The sequence below is a fragment of the Rutilus rutilus genome (genome assembly GCF_951802725.1).
Source record: "Rutilus rutilus genome assembly, chromosome: 20".
In the NCBI taxonomy this organism is placed as follows: domain Eukaryota; kingdom Metazoa; phylum Chordata; class Actinopteri; order Cypriniformes; family Leuciscidae; genus Rutilus; species Rutilus rutilus.
The window spans coordinates 20,587,785-20,606,904 of NC_140225.1; the positions used below are offsets into that span (position 1 = coordinate 20,587,785).

Below are 19,120 nucleotides of genomic sequence, written 5' to 3' on the forward strand. Positions count from 1 at the left end.
CGGTCTTATAACACAAAATCAATGTGAAATTACCTTAAAATATAAAAGGAGACTGGATTCACACACTGTGACTAACATTTTCCCAAAAGCTCTTTTAGAATTTCAGAATTTTTTAAATCTTAAGATATCGGTTTTATTTACTGCTTTTCTTTAACCTAAAGCCATTGTACCGATATACAGATTATGCCAGTGATCACAGCCAAAGCAATGAATGACTGCACTTAATTTATATAAAAAAAACATTACTGATTGGCAAACGTAGCCATGTGGTCCAGTCACAGTATCGTCTCATGATGGCGATTTTATTGGCCGGGAAATTTCGTCCCCAGATCACATGAATATGAGTTCATGCCCCAGATACACCATGCACTTCATTCCATCCTTCTCATAAAAGAATATCATCAGTCACTCAGGTACAGGACATATTTATGCATTGTCTTTATTTGTCCTGTAAATGAAAAACAATATAACAAAATGTAAATACAATAATAAATATTCAAAGCCAAATCTTTATACAGACACATTTATATATTCATACATAACTACATGTGGTTAAAAACCACTTCTGTCCTCAAGCTAAAGAAAAAAAGTCAAAATGGCAGAAAAGAATGTGTCGATTTCGCATTTTGCATTCCAAAGGCAACGGTAACCATGGCGATTTAAACCGTGGAGGAATAAATAATGTGTGATCTTAGAAAGTAGTGCACAGCTGCAAATCAAAAACAAAAATAAAACAAATAGTGCAAGTTAAAGTTTCTCATAACACCTGTCTCTCAAATGGATCCTCAACAAAATAAATGAGGATAAAAAATAAGGATGACTTAAGAGAGCTCTGTACTGGAAGCACCTGCTTCCGTTTTATCATCATCATCATCATCATCATCATCCTCCTCACCGCAATCTTCTGTCTTTCTTGGCAGCTAGTAAAACAGTCTGTCACATGATTCTCACTCCATGTCCAGGGCAGCACTGTGCACCTGACTTATTTTGGCAGAAAATACAAAATAAAACTTGATTATAGCTGTAATAAAAAAAGCTGCTTTCTCTGCGTGTACATCAAGCTTGGCTTTAGTGTTCCCTGTGAGTTTGCATGTGTTTACAGACAACTGATGAGATGCATAGAAACCAAGAAACAGAATGAGACCGCAGCTGCTCATAAAGGAGAGAAAAAGAGAGAGAAGAGTTTACAGGAGCTGATCTCTCATGCAGCATATCCGAGGAACACAGAGCAAGGCAGCTTTCTGTCCAGATCCGAGCAAGTGTGCTTCTTACAGCGTGTTGAGTGTGTACGTTCTCCATTTGCACGATTCCCTGGATTCCTGCGCCCGATCAGCAGCTGGAAGTGAGTGTGGCCTCATTCTTCCTCTGGACTGACATTAGATGAGTGTGTCCTCACACCTCTGCCCCCAGTTCAATCACTCCCGTCTCTATAATGGGAACCAGTTTGTCATCCACCTGGAGCAGCAGGATGGTCTTATCAATGTGAGACCGACTAACCGGATCACGACTGCAAGGCACCCAACGATGAACCACCTATGGAGAGAGAGAGAGTAGTGGGAAATTAGGATAGTAGTAACCTTTTTTTTCTTTTTTCCCAAGATTACAAAATTTCTTTCTTTTTTTTTGCACAAGATAACTAAGAATTCTAGGGAAAATGTGCTTAATTGTCATCAATTTTTTTATATATATAATTATATAAGGGGTGTAACTGTACAGAGAAGTCATGGTTCGGTACTGTGATGGAATTGTAGAAGACTTATGTAATGTATCATGTCACCTTTGCCATGCTCCAATTCTATAAAAACTAAAGTGTTCTTTTTGCTGGTGGGATTCTCCCTGAAATTGGTCTGAGATATTCCGACCATAATTAAAGCATATTCGAAGGCATTGTCTGGAGTCTGTCTAGTTAATGCTGCGACCAGGTTAGTGGAACACTAGAGATCTTAATATCAAGTGATTGTGTTCATAAGGGACGAGACGTCGTCCATAGGCATCTTACGCGGTCAGAGTAGCTACACTTAGGCGACAACCAATGCGGTCAGAGTGGATGTCGGAGACACCTAGTTTAACTTTAGTCAGGTGCATAGGGGAATTTCTACTACTGTACATACCTCAGTTTCGGGGTCACGGTTCGGTACAACAGGAAGAAGCAACAAATCCCCAGAGCTAGGTTTCTTTTCATTTATTTTGAACAGACAGTAGTGCAAATTACAGATTGTTCCACCTAGCAGAATTTAGTCCCCCCTGAGGTAGTTGGTACAGTACATCCACCTTTAGTGTATTACCTTCAAGTTGTTTAAAACCTGTATGATTTTTTTCTTCTTCTGCTGAACACAAAAGAGGATGTTTTGAAGAATGTCGGTAACCAAATAGTTGATGGACCTCATTGACTTCCATAGTATTTTTTTTCCTACTGTTGAAGTCAATGAGGTCCATCAAACTATCTGGTTGCCGACATTCTTCAAAATATCTTCCTTTGTGTTCAGCAGAAGAAAGAAATTCAAACAGGTTTGAAACAACTTGAGGGTGAGTTCAATTTTTTTGAATAGTTTTATTTTAAAATAAAAACACTGTTGTGTAATATACGCACATGACCCTCCATGCCTTCTAGGGGACTCCACTCTCTCCAGAAGTTACGTCCAGATCTCAGTCTCATGCTCTCATCTGGCCACACCAGCTCCTTCCTCTTGGGATGATTCATCACGTCCAACACCTGACTCACATCAACAATCTACACACAACAAATGCATACATTTCATGATAACAACAAATTTCACAAAGGTCCAAATGCAAGCAAGCCAGACGCTCACCTGCACCCTGTAGGAGATGTCGTCCCTCCTCAGGCAGGACAGCGAGGGATTGTGATGATGATGGTGGATGTAGTGAAGATGATGATGGGGGTGAGGATGAATGTCCGTCCCCAGCCCTAAGGCTTCGTTTCCCAGCAGGCCTGCGAGCGTGTGGGCGTGTCGTTTGCAGGGTGGGATGGAGTGGGCGGAGAGAGAGCTGGATGGGCCGGGCGGGTCGGGGTTGGCGGCTGAAGCGTTGCCCAGGCGGAGTTGCAGGGAGGTGGGCAGCGTACGGAGAGATAGCTGGCTGCTGGAGGAACGTCTGCAGGGCTCCAGACCCGTGACAGATGTGCGGAGTGAAGACTGGCGGCTGCTGCTGTGCCGATACGAGGACGACTGACTCACGACAGATGCACGAGCGGGAGACTGACGCACCAAACCAGACTGAACAGACTGAGAACTCTGACTTGTACCTGAAGAGAGAGAGACTGTTACTTTTTTTATTATTTGACAATATTTATCCATCCATCCGTCTGATCTGACCTTTCCTTTTCTAGTTTTGTTTGACTGTTGCAAATGCTTCGGCAATAAACATACACTCACGTTGGACCCCCTTTTGACTTCAGTACTGCCTTAATTCTTCATGGCATAGATTCAACAAGGTGCTGGAAACATTCCTCAGAGGTTTTGGTCTGTCCATTCTATTTCGCCTACAGAACTGCCACTCACTGGATATTTTTATCTTTTTTGGACCATTCTCTGTAAACCCTAGAGATGCCATCCCAGTAGATCAGCAGTTTCTGAAATACTCAGACCAGCCCGTCTGGCACCAACAACCGTGTCACATTCATGCTGTCGGTCCAAATCTGATTATTGTAATCTGATCTAAATTATTGACTGTACACACTGTGTATCGCAACTGTACGGATCCGATTTGTATGTCCCACGGCGCTCTTTCGTTTTCCAGAATATCTGCATTGGGTTCTATGGCAATGACTTTGCATTATGTATACGCCAAAAACAACAGCAGTTGGGGGGTTTGTAATACAGATGTTGTCTTATTTACACCATGACAATGTGTAGCCGCCGCGCTGGACTACTGTGTCTTATGAGACAGAGGCAGAAATGTAGCAGACTGGTATGCGCCACTTTATTCAGTGCTGTCATCTCCGCCAGTCTTAAAATTAAATCTTTATTAGATTAGAAACCTTTATTTATCCCACAATGGGGAAATTCGTTCGAATCGCTTTATACTCTATTGTCTCCATTATATGGTAATTGTCTGCTCGACCGGCACTTTGCAACAACACAACCTTGTTTCTGCAGTGACTTTCAGGAAGTTTCCTATAACAACGTCTGACATGTTTACATTTTACGTGCCGTGTGAAAGTGACAAACCATGCGAAATCCGATTGGAGGGGTCAGACTAAACCAGATTTCCAGAAATGTTATTTGAATAGATTTTTAAACCACATTTCTAGGAATAACTATGAACCACTATGAATGTAGCTCGAAACGGATTTGTAAAAAGCGCATTTCATGTGATTTATTGTCGTTTACTCTTGCTAAATATGATCAGATTCCAATCGGACATGCACACAAATCAGATTTGGACTGACAGTCTGAACGAGGCTTAAAATCACATTTCTTCCACATTCTGATGCTCAGTTTGAACTTCAGCAGATTGTCTTGACCATGTCTACATGCCTAAATACATTGAGTTGCTGCAAAGTGATTGGCTAATTAGATATTTGCGTTAACGAGCAGTTGAACAGGTGTACTTAATAAAGTGGCCTGTGAGTGTATATTATATCTATAAAGGTGTCAGACACATCACGGTAAACCTAAAAACTCAGATAGAGGATCATTAGAATACATATTCATCATAATTATATGTGCTTAACCAGTAAATGATGTCTACGCATCGACTGTGTGTTTACCCAGAGAATGAGGTGTGTAAGCGTGCAGTGCTGTAGGTCCTGAGCTGTGCTGGGAATCACTTGCTCCTGTCCCAGAATTCCCAGAATTCCCACTGCCACACGACAAGCCACCTGCATCACAATCTTCAACATTCCCGCCACTATTACAGCCAGCACCGCAACCCTTACGCAGTCTGCAGTGAGAGAGATAGGCGCCGTTATTGTGACATCACTCAAAACACATCCATTCTTTCTCATTCAACCACACACACACACCTGTGCCACGTGTTGACGATAAAGTTTCGTATGTTGGCGATGCTGATTGGTCCTCCCAGTATGTGTCCCAGCTGGGGGTGTGTATTACAGTAAGATGTTGTCAGGGGCGACACATATATTGGGTATCCGATTGGCTGGTCGCACGAAGAGTTGATCATGTTGCGTAGTGCTTGCTTGGCATTCTGGATGCTTCCACGCTCCGGGTTTCGGTTCCGCAAAAACACCAATTCCTGCTGCTGCCCCGCCCACAGACCGCGCACACACTCCTTATTCACCTAAGAATACACATGCAAAAACAGAAAATGACTTATGTCCTAATAAAGTTGTCTTTTCCCTGTTTTCCTTTATTTTATCCTGTCTTTTTGCCCTCACCTTTATGACCCTGAAGCTGAGGTAGCGTCTATTAAGCATGATGATCTTGTATTCGTTTGTCCCTTCGTCCAACACGTGTCTGAGGGCGAGCAGAGAGGGAGAGTTGGACAGGACGGCACTGCGCCAGGCCGGGTCGCCCTCATGAGCGATCACTAGCGTCTGCTCGTGTGACGAAATCGCCTCAAACAACACAGATGATTCCTCATACTCATCAGGGGAGGTGAAGTGATCCTGCAGAGAGAGATTAACTATGGTTAAAATGTACCCCAAACGCATAAAATAATACAAGTCACATTTGATATGACACAGAGAACATATGACATAGAAATTCGTCTCAACCGCATCTCACCTGGTGCAGTTTGAGTGACATGCGAATTCCAGGCACAACCACCTTCCTCAGCAGTTCCATGTCAGTAAATATCCATTCATCTCTCACAGATGAGATCCGGAAATCTCCCTTAAACAAGGAATGCAGCCCATAGAGGAACGACTCTAGATTACTGTAAGAACCCAAACACACACCATCAGAATAGAGTGTCTTCATAACAAGCTTTTTGGAAAATCTCCAGCACAGTAAAGGATTTTTGCACCCTTACCTGGACATATGGTGAGATGCAGTTCCCAGAGCTCTCCTTCCCAAAACACACAGACCATAACACAACAAAACCAATGTAGAGTCTTTCTCACTGTCTAGTGGCTGAAAGAAAGAGAGTGAGAGAGACAGTAGCAATTTAAAATTGTGTTTACAAACTTCTATTAAAAAGTTTGGGGTCAGTAAGATTGATATTTAGATTTTTTAAAATAAATTAATACATTTATTCAGCAAGGATGCATTAAATTGATCACAAGCATGTTGTACTGCCCCCTTGTGGGAAGAGTTATTTGTGTTTTGAGTTTCTTGCGTTTTGTCCACGCAGAGCTTCCGTAGTTCAGTGATTCTCCTAACAGTCCCACAGCAAGTCGTACTCCAGAGTGTTAAAGTCTGTAAATTATTATTTTGGTCCCTAAAAAAGATCTGTCTGTAAGTATTTGTTTGATAGTGATCTTAGCTTCTTTTAGATACCAAATTTAGTAATTTTAACATGTTTTCAATTCGTAATTTGTAAGGAAATATGTGGCGCTAGTATTGTTAGCTTCCCTATGGCATTTTCCATGTATATTGGCATCGTGCTTGTCGCTCGCTAATGCGATCGTTTTTTGAGGTTTTTAGTTTATTCTAAGCTACTTATTTTATATTTGCATTGTATATTCACCCTATTGAGATTGTAATATGCATTTTCTTTGTTTCTGTATGTTACAGTTTTACAGTCTTTCCAGTAAAACACACCAACAGAGCACGTTGCTTCCTGGTTCTTTATTGGAGATTGTTAGCTATCTGTAAAGCTAGTTCACACACACTAGTAAAGGCAGAATAGTAAAAAGACAAATGGAAGGTCAGCCAAAAGTCGATACAGAAGACAACACTGCTGTCCCGGACCACCAAAGTACAGTCAGCAACGTTGGTGACCTGTGGGAAACGAGATCGAACTGTTCTAACACCTCACGTTCCAGTCAGCGGTCACGTGCCAGTCAAAGGTCCAATGCAAGCATTTTGGCAGCAAAAGCACGTGCTAAAGCAGCTGCCGCTCAAGCACAGGCATCATACGCCGAAAGAGAAGCAGAGGTGATAAAAGAAAAAGCCCACATCGAAGCTGAAGCTACTAAAAAGAAAGCAGAGCTCAGTGCTGACCTCCTCAAACTGCGTCTACAGAGTGCAGCTGCAGCCGCCAACGCCGAGGCAGAGGTCCTGGAGGCAGCAGCCGAAGGTGAAGGTGGAGATACCTGGTTTCCAAAAAACAGGGACAATGTCGTCCAGCCCATACCAGTTCCACCTCCGCCGGCTAATACCCACTTTGACTCCACACAAGCTACCACACTAGTGCTTCCAGCAGCTCAGCGAGGAAATTACAGTGGTGATTTTGTGCAAAATAAAGTCAAAGAGCACAGCGTACAAAACAGTGAGATTAGTGAATATGGGTTTCAAGAGCTACAAGTGGCGCATTCCTCACATAATGGCATCACCAGTGGAGCAGATCGTTCTTATGCCCAAAGCTCATTCAAAAATGCTTTTTTCACATCTCACTCGCAGTATCCAACCCCAGTTACTACTGACCACAGATTTCAGCCACGCTCTATCCATCAGTCTCCCCCTTTCCAGCCCAGGCTATCGTCTCCACGCCCTGCTGTCAGTGCGAACGAGCCCAATTCCCCAGCTACATCAGACTTAGCCAAATATTTGGTTCGCAGAGAGTTGGTTAGCTCAGGGCTTCTGACGTTTGATGATAAGCCTGAAAATTACTGGGCTTGGAAGGCATCTTTTTTGAATGCTATAGAAGGACTCTATTTATCCCCAAGAGAGGAGTTGGATCTCCTCTGCAAGTGGTTAGGCCCCAAATCATCAGAGCAAGCAAAACGATTAAGGGCTGTACACACCTATGATGCCACAGCTGGTGTCAAAATGGTGTGGCAAAGACTGGAGGATAGCTATGGGTCCCCGGAAGCGATAGAGAATGCTCTCCTGAAAAGGTTGGAAGATTTTCCCAAAATCGCAAACAGAGAAAACCACAAGTTGAGGGAGCTAGGTGATCTCATCTCAGAGCTCGATGCTGCCCGTGTAGATGGTCTCCTACCTGGCTTGAGTTACCTAGATACGTCCCGGGGCATCACTCCTATTGTTCAAAAACTCCCATTCCACCTCCAAGAGAAATGGATTACTTCAGCATCCTACTACAAAGAGCAACACCATGCTTCATACCCGCCATTCCCTGTTTTCGTGAAGTTTGTGTGCGACAAAGCTAAAACTCTCAATGACCCAAGCTTTGCCCCCTTGCTCTCTACTGGTTGCCCAAGTGTTTATAGGCCTGAAAGGCTGAACAAGCCCAACTTCAAAACTGCAGTATCTGTTCGAAAAACTGAAATAACTGCTCCAAAAGGCTATCGTGACTCCTCTGACCAAAAGATGGTTGATCCAGATAAACTGTGCCCGCTCCACAACAAACCACACTCCCTCCGCAAGTGTCGTGGTTTCAGAGCAAAGACCTTGGATGAGAGAAAAGCCATTCTGAAGGAAAAGAACATTTGTTACAAGTGCTGTTCCTCCGTTGACCACATGGCAAAAGACTGCGACACAAGTGTACATTGCAATGAGTGTAAAAGCGACCACCACACCACCGCGCTGCACCCTGGACCAGCACCCTGGAAAACGGAAACTCCAGGCTCTGCAGCCTCAGACGGGCATGGCGGGGAGCAACGAGAAAGTTCTGTCCAAGCCATTGTGTCCAAATGTACTGAGATCTGTGGCAAAGGTACCAGCTCACGCTCATGCTCCAAAATCTGTCTAGTAAACATTTATCCTGCTGGACACAAAGAAAAGGCAGTGAAAGCCTATGCTGTGTTAGACGAGCAAAGCAATAGGTCTTTAGCAAAGACGGAATTCTTTGAGATCTTTAACGTTAACACAGGCACCAAAGTTTACACTTTGAAAACCTGCTCAGGTGTAAGTGAGACAAGGGCACGCCGAGCTGACGGTTTCATAGTAGAGTCTCTCGACGGCAACACTAGCGTCCAGCTTCCCACATTAATCGAGTGCAACATGCTCCCAGATGATCGATCTGAGATCCCGACGCCGGAGGTCGCAATACACCACACTCACCTCAAGCATTTGGCAGCCAAGATTCCAGATTTGGACCCTAATGCTTCAATACTGGTCCTCCTTGGTCGGGACATACCAAGAGTGCACAAGGTCAGAGAACACTACAACGGCCCCCACGATGCTCCGTACGCCCAGCGCCTCGACCTTGGCTGGGTCATAATAGGTGAGGTCTGCCTTGGGGGTGCTCACGTGCCAAGCAAAATCAGTGTTTACCGCACAACAGTGTTGAACAATGGACGCACATCTCTCTTGGACTCTTGCTCCAACTCATTCCATGTCAAAGAAAAGGTCCTGAGCACTGACTCCACATTTAACTCTTTGAGCATGACCAGCTTGATTGACATAGATGAGAACGACTGTCTCACCAACAAATTGTTCATGAGAACGCCACATGATGACAAACCCGCTATGTCAGTGGATGATGAACTCTTCCTGGAGATCATGGATGAGCAGATGTTTATGGACGAGTCCAACAGCTGGGTGGCGCCACTACCCTTTAAACCAAACAGGCACAGACTACCCAACAACCGAGACCAAGCGGTCAAACGTCTCAATTCGCTGCGTCGCGTGCTTAACAAAAAGCCCCACATGAAAGAACATTTCTTGAACTTTATGCAGAAAATGTTTGAGTCAGGACACGCGGAACCCGTCCCGCCACTCGACAAAGAACAAGAGTGTTGGTACCTACCGTTCTTTGGTGTCTACCATCCTCGCAAACCTGACCAGATACGTGTAGTGTTTGACTCTAGTGCCACTCACGAAGACACGTCTCTAAACAATGTTTTGTTGAGCGGCCCAGACATGAACAACACCCTTATCGGGGTCCTCTTGCGTTTCCGCAAAGAACCTGTGGCAATCACTGCAGACATAGAGCAAATGTTCTATTGTTTTGTCATTCGTGAGGACCACCGCGACTTTGTGCGTTTCCTATGGTATGAAGGTAACGATCCCACAAAGCTCATCAGAGAGTACAGGATGACTGTACACGTGTTTGGAAATAGCCCGTCTCCCGCCATAGCAATTTATGGCCTCCGGAGGGCGGCGCTGGTTACACAAGAGGAGTACAGTGACGAGGCCAAACAGTTTGTTCTTAAAAACTTTTACGTTGACGACGGACTGGCTTCCTTTCCTTCAGACGCCAGCGCCATTCAAACTCTGAAAAGCACCAAAGAAATGCTTGCAGACTCTAACATTCGTTTGCACAAAATAGCCTCCAATAGCCCAGGTGTAATGGAAGCGTTTCCATCTGAAGAACGTGCAAAGGAACTGAAAAACCTTGACCTTGGTGCAGAGCCCCTGCCCTTACAGAGAAGTTTAGGACTGAACTGGGATTTGCAAAATGACTGTTTCACCTTCCTCGTGTCAAGAGAAGACAAGCCATTCACAAGAAGGGGCATTCTTTCTGCTGTTAACAGCTTGTATGATCCCCTGGGGTTTGTGGCCCCCATCATCATGCAAGGCAAGTCTCTCATCAGAGAATTGTGCTCAGAGAACTGTGAATGGGACACTCCACTGCCAGCAGAAAAAGAGGCACAATGGAAATCTTGGAAAAACTCGCTTGTTGACCTTGAGAAACTACAAATCCCCAGACAGTATGTGAACACGTCACTGCAATCTACCTGTCAAAGAGAGCTGTGTGTCTTTGCAGACGCCTCTACATCAGCCATATCAGCAGTTGCGTACCTTCGAGCCATAGACACCGAAGGTCACGTCTACGTAGGCTTCTGCATGGGTAAGTCCAAATTAGCTCCTAGACAAGTCCACACAGTACCTCGTTTGGAGCTATGCGCTTCAGTTCTGGCGGTGGAGCTGGCAGACATGCTACTAAATGAACTTGACATCGAAATTCACAAAGTGAAATACTACACTGACAGCCGAGTAGTCTTAGGCTACATCAACAACAACAGCCGAAGGTTCTATGTCTACGTGGCCAACCGTGTTGCTCGCATCAGAAAGTCATCTGAACCCAGTCAGTGGCACTTTGTGAGCACGGAAAGCAATCCTGCTGATCATGGAACACGGCATGTGCCAGCTTCATTACTGAGTTCTACCAATTGGTTTACTGGTCCTGAATTCTTAAGGAAAAGTGATGAAGAGTGTCCTGTGCAACCAAACAGCTTTCAACTTGTTGAACCTGCCACAGACATTGAAGTCCGCCCACAAGTCTCAACATTTGCTACAATGACTGTGACAAAATCGCTCGGCTCACAGAGGTTTGAGCGCTTCTCCAGTTGGAAACGTCTTACACAAGCTATCGCCAAACTCATTGAAAAGGTCAGATCTATCTCAAAAGCTCCTGAGTCAAATGAATCAAAGATGGACGCTCTAACACAAGCAAAGTTAGTTATTGTACGGACGGTTCAAGGCGAGACATTTGAAAAGGAAATAAAAACTTTGAACAAAGGAGAGGACATACTAAAACACAGTCCACTGAAGAATCTCAATGTGTTTTTGGACAAAGAAGGACTGGTGCGAGTAGGAGGACGTGTGACTTCTGCAGAAATAACTCAAGAACAAAGCCAACCCATTGTTATTCCAAAGAAGCATCACATTGCTGCTTTGCTGGTCCAGTTCTACCACGAGCAGGTTGTGCACCAAGGTAGACACATCACAGAAGGAGCCATCAGGTCTGCTGGACTGTGGATCCTTGGAGGAAAAAGGTTGGTGACAAATTTTCTCAACAAATGCACAACCTGCCGCAGGTTAAGAGGAAATGTACAACAACAAAAAATGGCAGACATTCCAGCTGATCGTCTCATCCAAACTCCTCCTTTCACACATGTCGGGGTGGACGTGTTTGGACCATGGAACATCAGCATCCGCCGGACAAGAGGTGGAGTGTTAGAGAACAAACGCTGGGCAGTAATGTTTACCTGTTTAGTCACACGAGCAGTCCACATCGAGGTAGTTGAGTCCCTCTCAACTTCAAGTTTCATAAATGCTCTCAGAAGGTTCCTGGCCATAAGAGGCCCCACAAAGCTCTTTCGATCAGATTGTGGAACGAACTTCGTTGGAGCGTGCAAAGAGCTTCAGATAAGTTCAGAAGATCCAGAGCTTCAATCCTACCTCAAAAATGAGGCATGCACTTGGAAGTTCAACCCACCTCACTCCTCTCACATGGGAGGGGTGTGGGAAAGAATGATCGGAGTGGCCCGACGTATTTTGGACGCTATGCTGCTGAAAGTTCACTCTCCAAATCTGACTCATGAGGTTCTTGTGACGCTCATGGCAGAGGTAACAGCCATAATGAATGGTCGTCCATTAGTACCTGTGTCATCCGATCCTCAACAACCCGACTTGCTGACACCAAGTGCCCTTCTCACTCAGAAAATCTGTCCCGTCTCTGTTCCACCTGGAGACTTTGATCCTAAGGACTTGTACCGTAAGCAATGGAAACAGGTGCAAAGTCTTGCCAACTCGTTCTGGAAACGATGGCGAGAAGAGTATCTTGCAACGCTTCAACCAAGAAGAAAATGGCAAGCAGATCAACCAAACTTAGCCATTGGTGACGTTGTTCTCCTAAAGGACACTCAGGTCAAAAGAAACGAATGGCCTACTGGACTTATTGTGGACACTTATCCTGGTCGAGATAAGAGAGTACGTAAAGTAGATGTACGGATAATTAAAGAAGGTACTGCTAAGGTGTACACAAGACCTATTTCAGAAATTGTGTTATTAGTTAAAGGTTAAGAGTGTTATAGCAGTATACCAGGCGGGGAGTGTACTGCCCCCTTGTGGGAAGAGTTATTTGTGTTTTGAGTTTCTTGCGTTTTGTCCACGCAGAGCTTCCGTAGTTCAGTGATTCTCCTAACAGTCCCACAGCAAGTCGTACTCCAGAGTGTTAAAGTCTGTAAATTATTATTTTGGTCCCTAAAAAAGATCTGTCTGTAAGTATTTGTTTGATAGTGATCTTAGCTTCTTTTAGATACCAAATTTAGTAATTTTAACATGTTTTCAATTCGTAATTTGTAAGGAAATATGTGGCGCTAGTATTGTTAGCTTCCCTATGGCATTTTCCATGTATATTGGCATCGTGCTTGTCGCTCGCTAATGCGATCGTTTTTTGAGGTTTTTAGTTTATTCTAAGCTACTTATTTTATATTTGCATTGTATATTCACCCTATTGAGATTGTAATATGCATTTTCTTTGTTTCTGTATGTTACAGTTTTACAGTCTTTCCAGTAAAACACACCAACAGAGCACGTTGCTTCCTGGTTCTTTATTGGAGATTGTTAGCTATCTGTAAAGCTAGTTCACACACACTAGTAAAGGCAGAATACATGTGTTTACCTTCTCTCTCCGTGAGTTGCAGTACTGGATCCAGCTGAGGTAGACGGAGCAGAAACTGTCTCTGGAGATTCCAGCCAGTCTGTGATCATAGTCTTCATCAATATTGGGGTTAAAGGTTGGATCCAGGTCAACATAGTTTCTCTCTCCACAGCTCTTCAAGCCCTCCAATAAGGCTTCATTCGCCAGCCACTCCTCCAGTTTAGGAGACGCGATGACATAATAAATGATGCCCTACACACATTCAAACACATATACAATAAATAAATTATTTTAAACACAATTTCAGAACGTTAAACCTCACCTAGCCAGTTTTCAACAGAGCAGTTAGGTACAGGACGGCAATACGTGTGTGCTGACCTTAACGTAGTAGGTGGTGAGGATTCGCCGCAGATCAAACACCTGCAGCATAGACGCGGCACTGTTATCGGTGATGCTGTAGCCCTCCAGGGCGTATTTAGTGACCAGAACCTCCCAGGCCAACCAGCGCTGTCCAAACGCAGCATTAAAGGACAGCAGATGGGGAAGGTGACCAGGCTCACAGCAACAACAGCTTTCATCTTCTTCAACTCCCTCTGTTATCGCCTCCACCTCCCTCTGCTGGCAATACGTCCCTAGGATAGGAATAGGAAAAGAAATGTGACAGAATCTTTTAACTAGAATCATATAATCATTTCAACATTAATAACTATGCACCAAAGCCATGGTCAGTTATGTTAATGTGCTCATGGTTGTGACATTACTAATGTAATGATTCCTGAATGACCTGTTTTTGTGGCTTAATTTCTACAAATGGTCAGGGTGGATTGGGGAGAGAGCTTTCATTTCTAAATTTAGAGTACATTGAGCAATTAACAGCTAGCAAAATCCTGTTTTTACATAATATATTACATTTCCAAGAACTATAACTTTTAAAAATGTACTCTACTGTTCAAAGGTTTGGGGTCGATACGATTTTTTAATGTTTTGGATTTATTTGAACAAAAATACAGTAAAAACAGCTATACTGTGAAATATCATTACAATTTAAAATGTAATTTCTATTTTAACATATCTTAAAATGTAATGTATTCCCTTTCAGCACCATTACTCCAGTCTTCAGTGTCACATGATCCTTCAGAAATCATTCTAATATGCTGCTTTGCTGCTCAAGAAACATTTCTTATAATCTCATGATCTCTCTTTTTGTCTTTTCCTCTCCTCACCCCTGAACTCAAGTCCTCTGAGCTGGAAGGTGATGAGGCCGTTGCCGATCTCGACGAGGTGAACGAGAGCATTGAGGTAATCAGATGCCAGGATGAAGCAGTCTCCAGTGCTGTAGTTTCCCCAGCGGCCCAGCTGCAGATCTCCACACAGAGAATGCTGCAGGGAACGCGTCAAATGCTCATAGAAGATGGAGTTCAGGTTATTATCATCTGAACCTGACAACATGAGAGATGGGATGAGACGACACAGGTTTAGAGATGTCACACAAATCTAGACCTCAAAGGGCAAGAAACTAAATTAAGAATGATTATACATTTATAACAGATACTCTATGTAAACCAGTACCTGGGTTTCTGTCAAGCTGCGACGCAAGTCTAGTGTTGGAGTGATCGACTCGCTTAGTACTGAAACACAAATTAAAATCAACAAAGCTTTGTGAGCTGGGCTAAAATGGCAAAAGAAAACGGAGACACTGATGTACACTGAGTGTCTTACTTGTATTCTCTCTCCCAGAAGCGCACAGGTCTAACATAGGAGCTGATGAAGATGGCACTGCCAAGAAAAGGGTTTAATGGAGTGGAGAACACAGCAGACACAATGGCCTGCACTAACAACATGGCAGAGTCTGGAGGGGGGCGGAGTCAAGGAAGAACACAAAGAATCACAAAGACGCCAGGGTTTGACAAATCCTGTAAAATATGTTAAATCTGAAACACAATGTGTGATAAGGATACGTGGCACTGCAAACGGCTGGGCGAAGGCATGGAAGGCAGAGCCCCAGGTAATCTGCCACGGCGCGATGTAGGTATAAACAAACTTCAGCTTATAAAAGAGCTCCCATAACTACAAAACAAAACAAAACACACAATTATACAATACGGACTTTGCAAAGTATCTAAAAAAACAACAACAAACTGGCAATTCGTGAGGGATAATGTAAGAGAAGCAGTGGGCGTTGTATCACCTGAAGGGGTCTGTGGTATTGACTGACTTTACATTATGGCTTTTTAAAATAAAATAAAATAACAAAATTAAATTAAATTAAATTAAATAAAAAATTTAATATTGATTTGATTTATAGAGAATAAAGAGAACTTTACATTATGCTGCTTAATATGGCTTTTTAAAATAAAATAAAATAAAATATAAAATAAAAATAAAACATTGATTTGAGTTATAGAGAATAAAGAAAACGTTACATTATGCTACTTAATATGGCCTTTCAAATAAACTAGAGAACATAGAGTGATATAAGAGACATGAAATTAACAATTTGGCTGCCTGGGACAAGCTGCCTGGTTAAACAGTCATCATTCACAAATATTTGATCAATCAAAATCAAGTATTCCAGAGGTCTGTCTTGTCTGATTTCTGTTGGTTAGTAATCAATCTACTAATTAGTCTAAAATGTTAGGATTCAATAACTAACAGAATCTTACAAGTGTCTTTAAATTGTGTCTGGAATGACTAGGACGTGTTGGACAATCTATTCAACTCTGTATGTCATCAGAGGGCATATCCTATATCAAACTCCCGAAAGAAAAAAAAAATCGATTCTATAGGAACGAGGACTGACCTTGCTGAAAATGATGGACATAATGAAAAGGTCCAGCAGCAATGTCTCGGAGAACTGCTGGTAATCAAACGTGAAGAACAGGACCGTGAAGAGGACAGTGACATACTGATATGTTGGACTACTGAAGGAAGAACGCAGCAGCTTCAGCCCAGCGACAGTTATCACTAGAGCTCCGACCCTGAGAGAGAGAGAGAGAGAGAGAGAGAGAGAGAGAGAGAGAGAGAGAGAGAGAGAGGGAGAGGGAGAGGGAGAGGGAGAGGGAGAGGGAGAGGGAGAGGGAGAGAGAGAGAGAATGAATTGATTTCTTGTAAATGATAGTGCAGAGCAATGTTTGGCTAATACATGACGATCAGATGCAGACAGTCAATAAAAAAAAAACAAGAACCTTAACACTGAATACAAAAGGACACAAGGCAGGAGGTTAGACAGAAGAGGGAATACTGACTCTGTGTTGAGTTTCTTGGGGCTGGCGAGCTCCTGTGCGCTGCCACTCAGCTCATTAAGCACAATGAGTGGATAGAGGATGTTTTTCTCCACGAACAGCAGCCACACATGTGCGCGCTCAAACCACATGACATGGGCAGCACCTGCACACAGAAAACACGTGCTTCAGTACAGTTAATGCTAACGGAGTCCCATTTAAATAGCAGTAAACAGAATTTTCAACGTCTGTAGTGTGACTCACCCCTGATTTCAAACTGATAGTACTCCCTGGTTTTGAGCAGAGGGTGCGAGAAGCAGTACCAGGGTAACTGCTTCCTCATCTGGGGCAACAGGTAGTGAGTTAACAGCCCAACTGCCCCAACCAGACCGTACAGAACATAGCTCAAAAATGGCTAGACGAGAAGACAGAGGGACAAGAACAGTCAAGAACTGTCTATTTATTCTACTAATATTTATCTGTAGTTTGATTATGATACAATATGTATTCTTGGAGTTTGATTTACCTGCAGCTGAACTATGAAGTGCAGTATGATCATATTTAGGGATACACAACATACTGCTAAAGATTACTGGCCGATATAAGTGTTTTTTTTTTAAAAATTTTTATTATTTATTGTCAGATTTTGGAAAGACACTATCGTTCAATCGTTTGGGGTTGTTGTTTTTTCATGCTTTTAAGAGAAGCCTCTTATGTTCACCAAGGCTGCATTTATTTGATCAAAAATACAGTAAAACAGTAATATGATGAAATATTATTACAACTTAAAAAAATGTTTTCTATTTGAATATATTATAAAATTCAATTTATTCCTGTGATGCAACGCTGAATTTTCAGCATCTTTACTCCAGTCTTCAGTGTCACATGATCCTTCAGAAATCATTAGAATATGCTGATTTGGTACACAAAATACATTTATTATTATTACAAACAGTGTTGATTAAGCATTTGTGTTGCTTAATAGGAAACCATGAAATTATTTCAGTAAAAAAAAACAGCATTTATTTGAAATAGAAATCTTTTGTAACATTCATTTCTTTACTGTCACTTTTGATGAATTGAACGCATCCTTGCTGAATAAAAATACTGATTTCTTTAAAAAAAAGTACTGACCCCAAACATTTGAATGGTAGTGTATGAGCCAATTTTGGGTATTTTATTGTGCATTCTTATTTCCCATTAACATTAGTTAAAGTAAATCTTTAAAAACATTAATCATTTAAAAATCTGTTAAATGTAATATTTAGCCAATCTCAAAATAAATATTATATTTTACTTTTTAGTGGTTTATTTTTAATATGTAAAATATTTTTTTTATATTTCCATGTATCAGTTTTTGTCCGTAACATGCAAATAATTATTGCCATATCAGTATCAGCCAGAATTTTATAAGTACTGTATTTATATTCATAGTGTTTTACCTGTAAGGCGATGAAAACGGTGCTGACATGAATGGCGAAATACAGGACAGCAATGACGACACACACAATCACATCTGACTGTAGTCTCTCATTCTGTAGCCAGGGAGAAAGAGAGACACAGACGCATCATTCAAGACAGAAGAGTCCATGTGTGTCTGTCTATGTTTGTGAGATTTATGCATGTATTGCTCACCACAGAGCTGCGGAGTTTCTCTGGTAACGGATCCTGCACTTCAGAAAGAGGATCCTCCGGATTTTTCTCTTTTACGTTAGGGAAGACCTTTGACTGCACTAATGAACTACACATACAGAAGACAGGATTAAAATCGACAAAATACAAACTAACCACTGGACTAAAAGTTCCTAAAACAAATAATAAATACTCAAAGAGCTCAATTCAAAGTACTTACAGCAGGAAAAATGCAAGAATTATTTATCAAAAGCACAAACCCACACACTCGCAGAAAGACTTACATGAGAACTGAGGGGTCACTGCTTTGGCGGCTGAGATGATATGAAACAGCAACCAACAGCCCACAAAACACAGAGAAAAGCACAGGAATGTGCTGAGGATCCCAGGAGTCCTGAAAACAAACATAATATACAGAGGAATATTCAGTGTGCTTCAACACAGAACAATCCAACATCCACACAAATACAACTGAAATCCAGAAAGTGATTCATCACCTTTAGGGCGCCATAGCAGAACCCATAGAGCATCGCTATGGTGACGACGCTGCGCAGAACACTATAGAGAGCTGAGAGCAGACTGGTGCATGCTGGGAGTGAAGACAGACATTACAATGAGTCTCTAAAACACCAATCTCATCACAAACACAACAGTTTTTACAATGGGCACATATGTTACCGTTTCCTCCGAAGGCGTGAATGTCAAGTTGCTCAAGCAGGTACATGACAAAAGTGTTAATCTGAGGGAGCAGCCCAATGAAGAAGATGATGGGAAAGCACAGGGTAAAAACTAGAGTGAGAGAGACGAAAGAGAGAGATAATGTGAAGCCGGAGTACTTGAGTCCCGTCCCATCAGCAGGATTTTCTCTGTACTCAGCTCTGGAATATTTTTCTACTTTCACAGGAATGCTGAGGAAAAAGCTTATGGCTCGCAGATTTCAATAAAAGCGC

General features: G+C 42.6%; 2 protein-coding genes across 3 annotated transcripts in view; one reads left to right on the plus strand and one right to left on the minus strand.

Moving 5' to 3' along the window:
- Positions 1–425: 425 nt before the first annotated feature.
- Positions 426–19,120, minus strand: part of pcnx1 (pecanex 1) — a 41,311-nt gene continuing 22,616 nt past the window's right edge. For both annotated transcript variants that reach the window (XM_084391364.1, XM_084391363.1), the window contains exons 15-36: positions 18,849–18,959; positions 18,668–18,759; positions 18,455–18,564; positions 18,174–18,279; positions 17,981–18,073; positions 16,803–16,953; positions 16,563–16,704; positions 16,118–16,295; positions 15,276–15,384; positions 15,037–15,166; positions 14,887–14,945; positions 14,541–14,756; positions 13,696–13,949; positions 13,339–13,569; positions 5,953–6,053; positions 5,706–5,856; positions 5,357–5,587; positions 4,985–5,259; positions 4,730–4,902; positions 2,811–3,262; positions 2,591–2,731; positions 426–1,533 (exon numbers count right to left, since the gene is read on the minus strand). In XM_084391364.1, coding sequence (XP_084247490.1) covers positions 1,393–1,533; positions 2,591–2,731; positions 2,811–3,262; positions 4,730–4,902; positions 4,985–5,259; positions 5,357–5,587; positions 5,706–5,856; positions 5,953–6,053; positions 13,339–13,569; positions 13,696–13,949; positions 14,541–14,756; positions 14,887–14,945; positions 15,037–15,166; positions 15,276–15,384; positions 16,118–16,295; positions 16,563–16,704; positions 16,803–16,953; positions 17,981–18,073; positions 18,174–18,279; positions 18,455–18,564; positions 18,668–18,759; positions 18,849–18,959 — 3,647 coding nt within the window. In that variant the 3' untranslated portion in view covers positions 426–1,392. The remainder of the gene's footprint in view (positions 1,534–2,590; positions 2,732–2,810; positions 3,263–4,729; positions 4,903–4,984; positions 5,260–5,356; positions 5,588–5,705; positions 5,857–5,952; positions 6,054–13,338; positions 13,570–13,695; positions 13,950–14,540; positions 14,757–14,886; positions 14,946–15,036; positions 15,167–15,275; positions 15,385–16,117; positions 16,296–16,562; positions 16,705–16,802; positions 16,954–17,980; positions 18,074–18,173; positions 18,280–18,454; positions 18,565–18,667; positions 18,760–18,848; positions 18,960–19,120) is intronic.
- Positions 6,281–13,243, plus strand: LOC311279700 (uncharacterized protein). Its single transcript, XM_084391365.1, has 2 exons — positions 6,281–6,377; positions 6,657–13,243. Exon 2 carries the CDS (start codon positions 6,783–6,785, stop codon positions 12,735–12,737), a length of 5,955 nt encoding a protein of 1,984 aa, XP_084247491.1. The 5' UTR covers positions 6,281–6,377; positions 6,657–6,782; the 3' UTR covers positions 12,738–13,243.

Coding starts and splice junctions, on each gene's coding strand:
- LOC311279700 (XM_084391365.1), top strand. CDS start 6,783: ATGGAAGGTCAGCCAAAAGTCGATACAGAAGACAACACTGCTGTCCCG.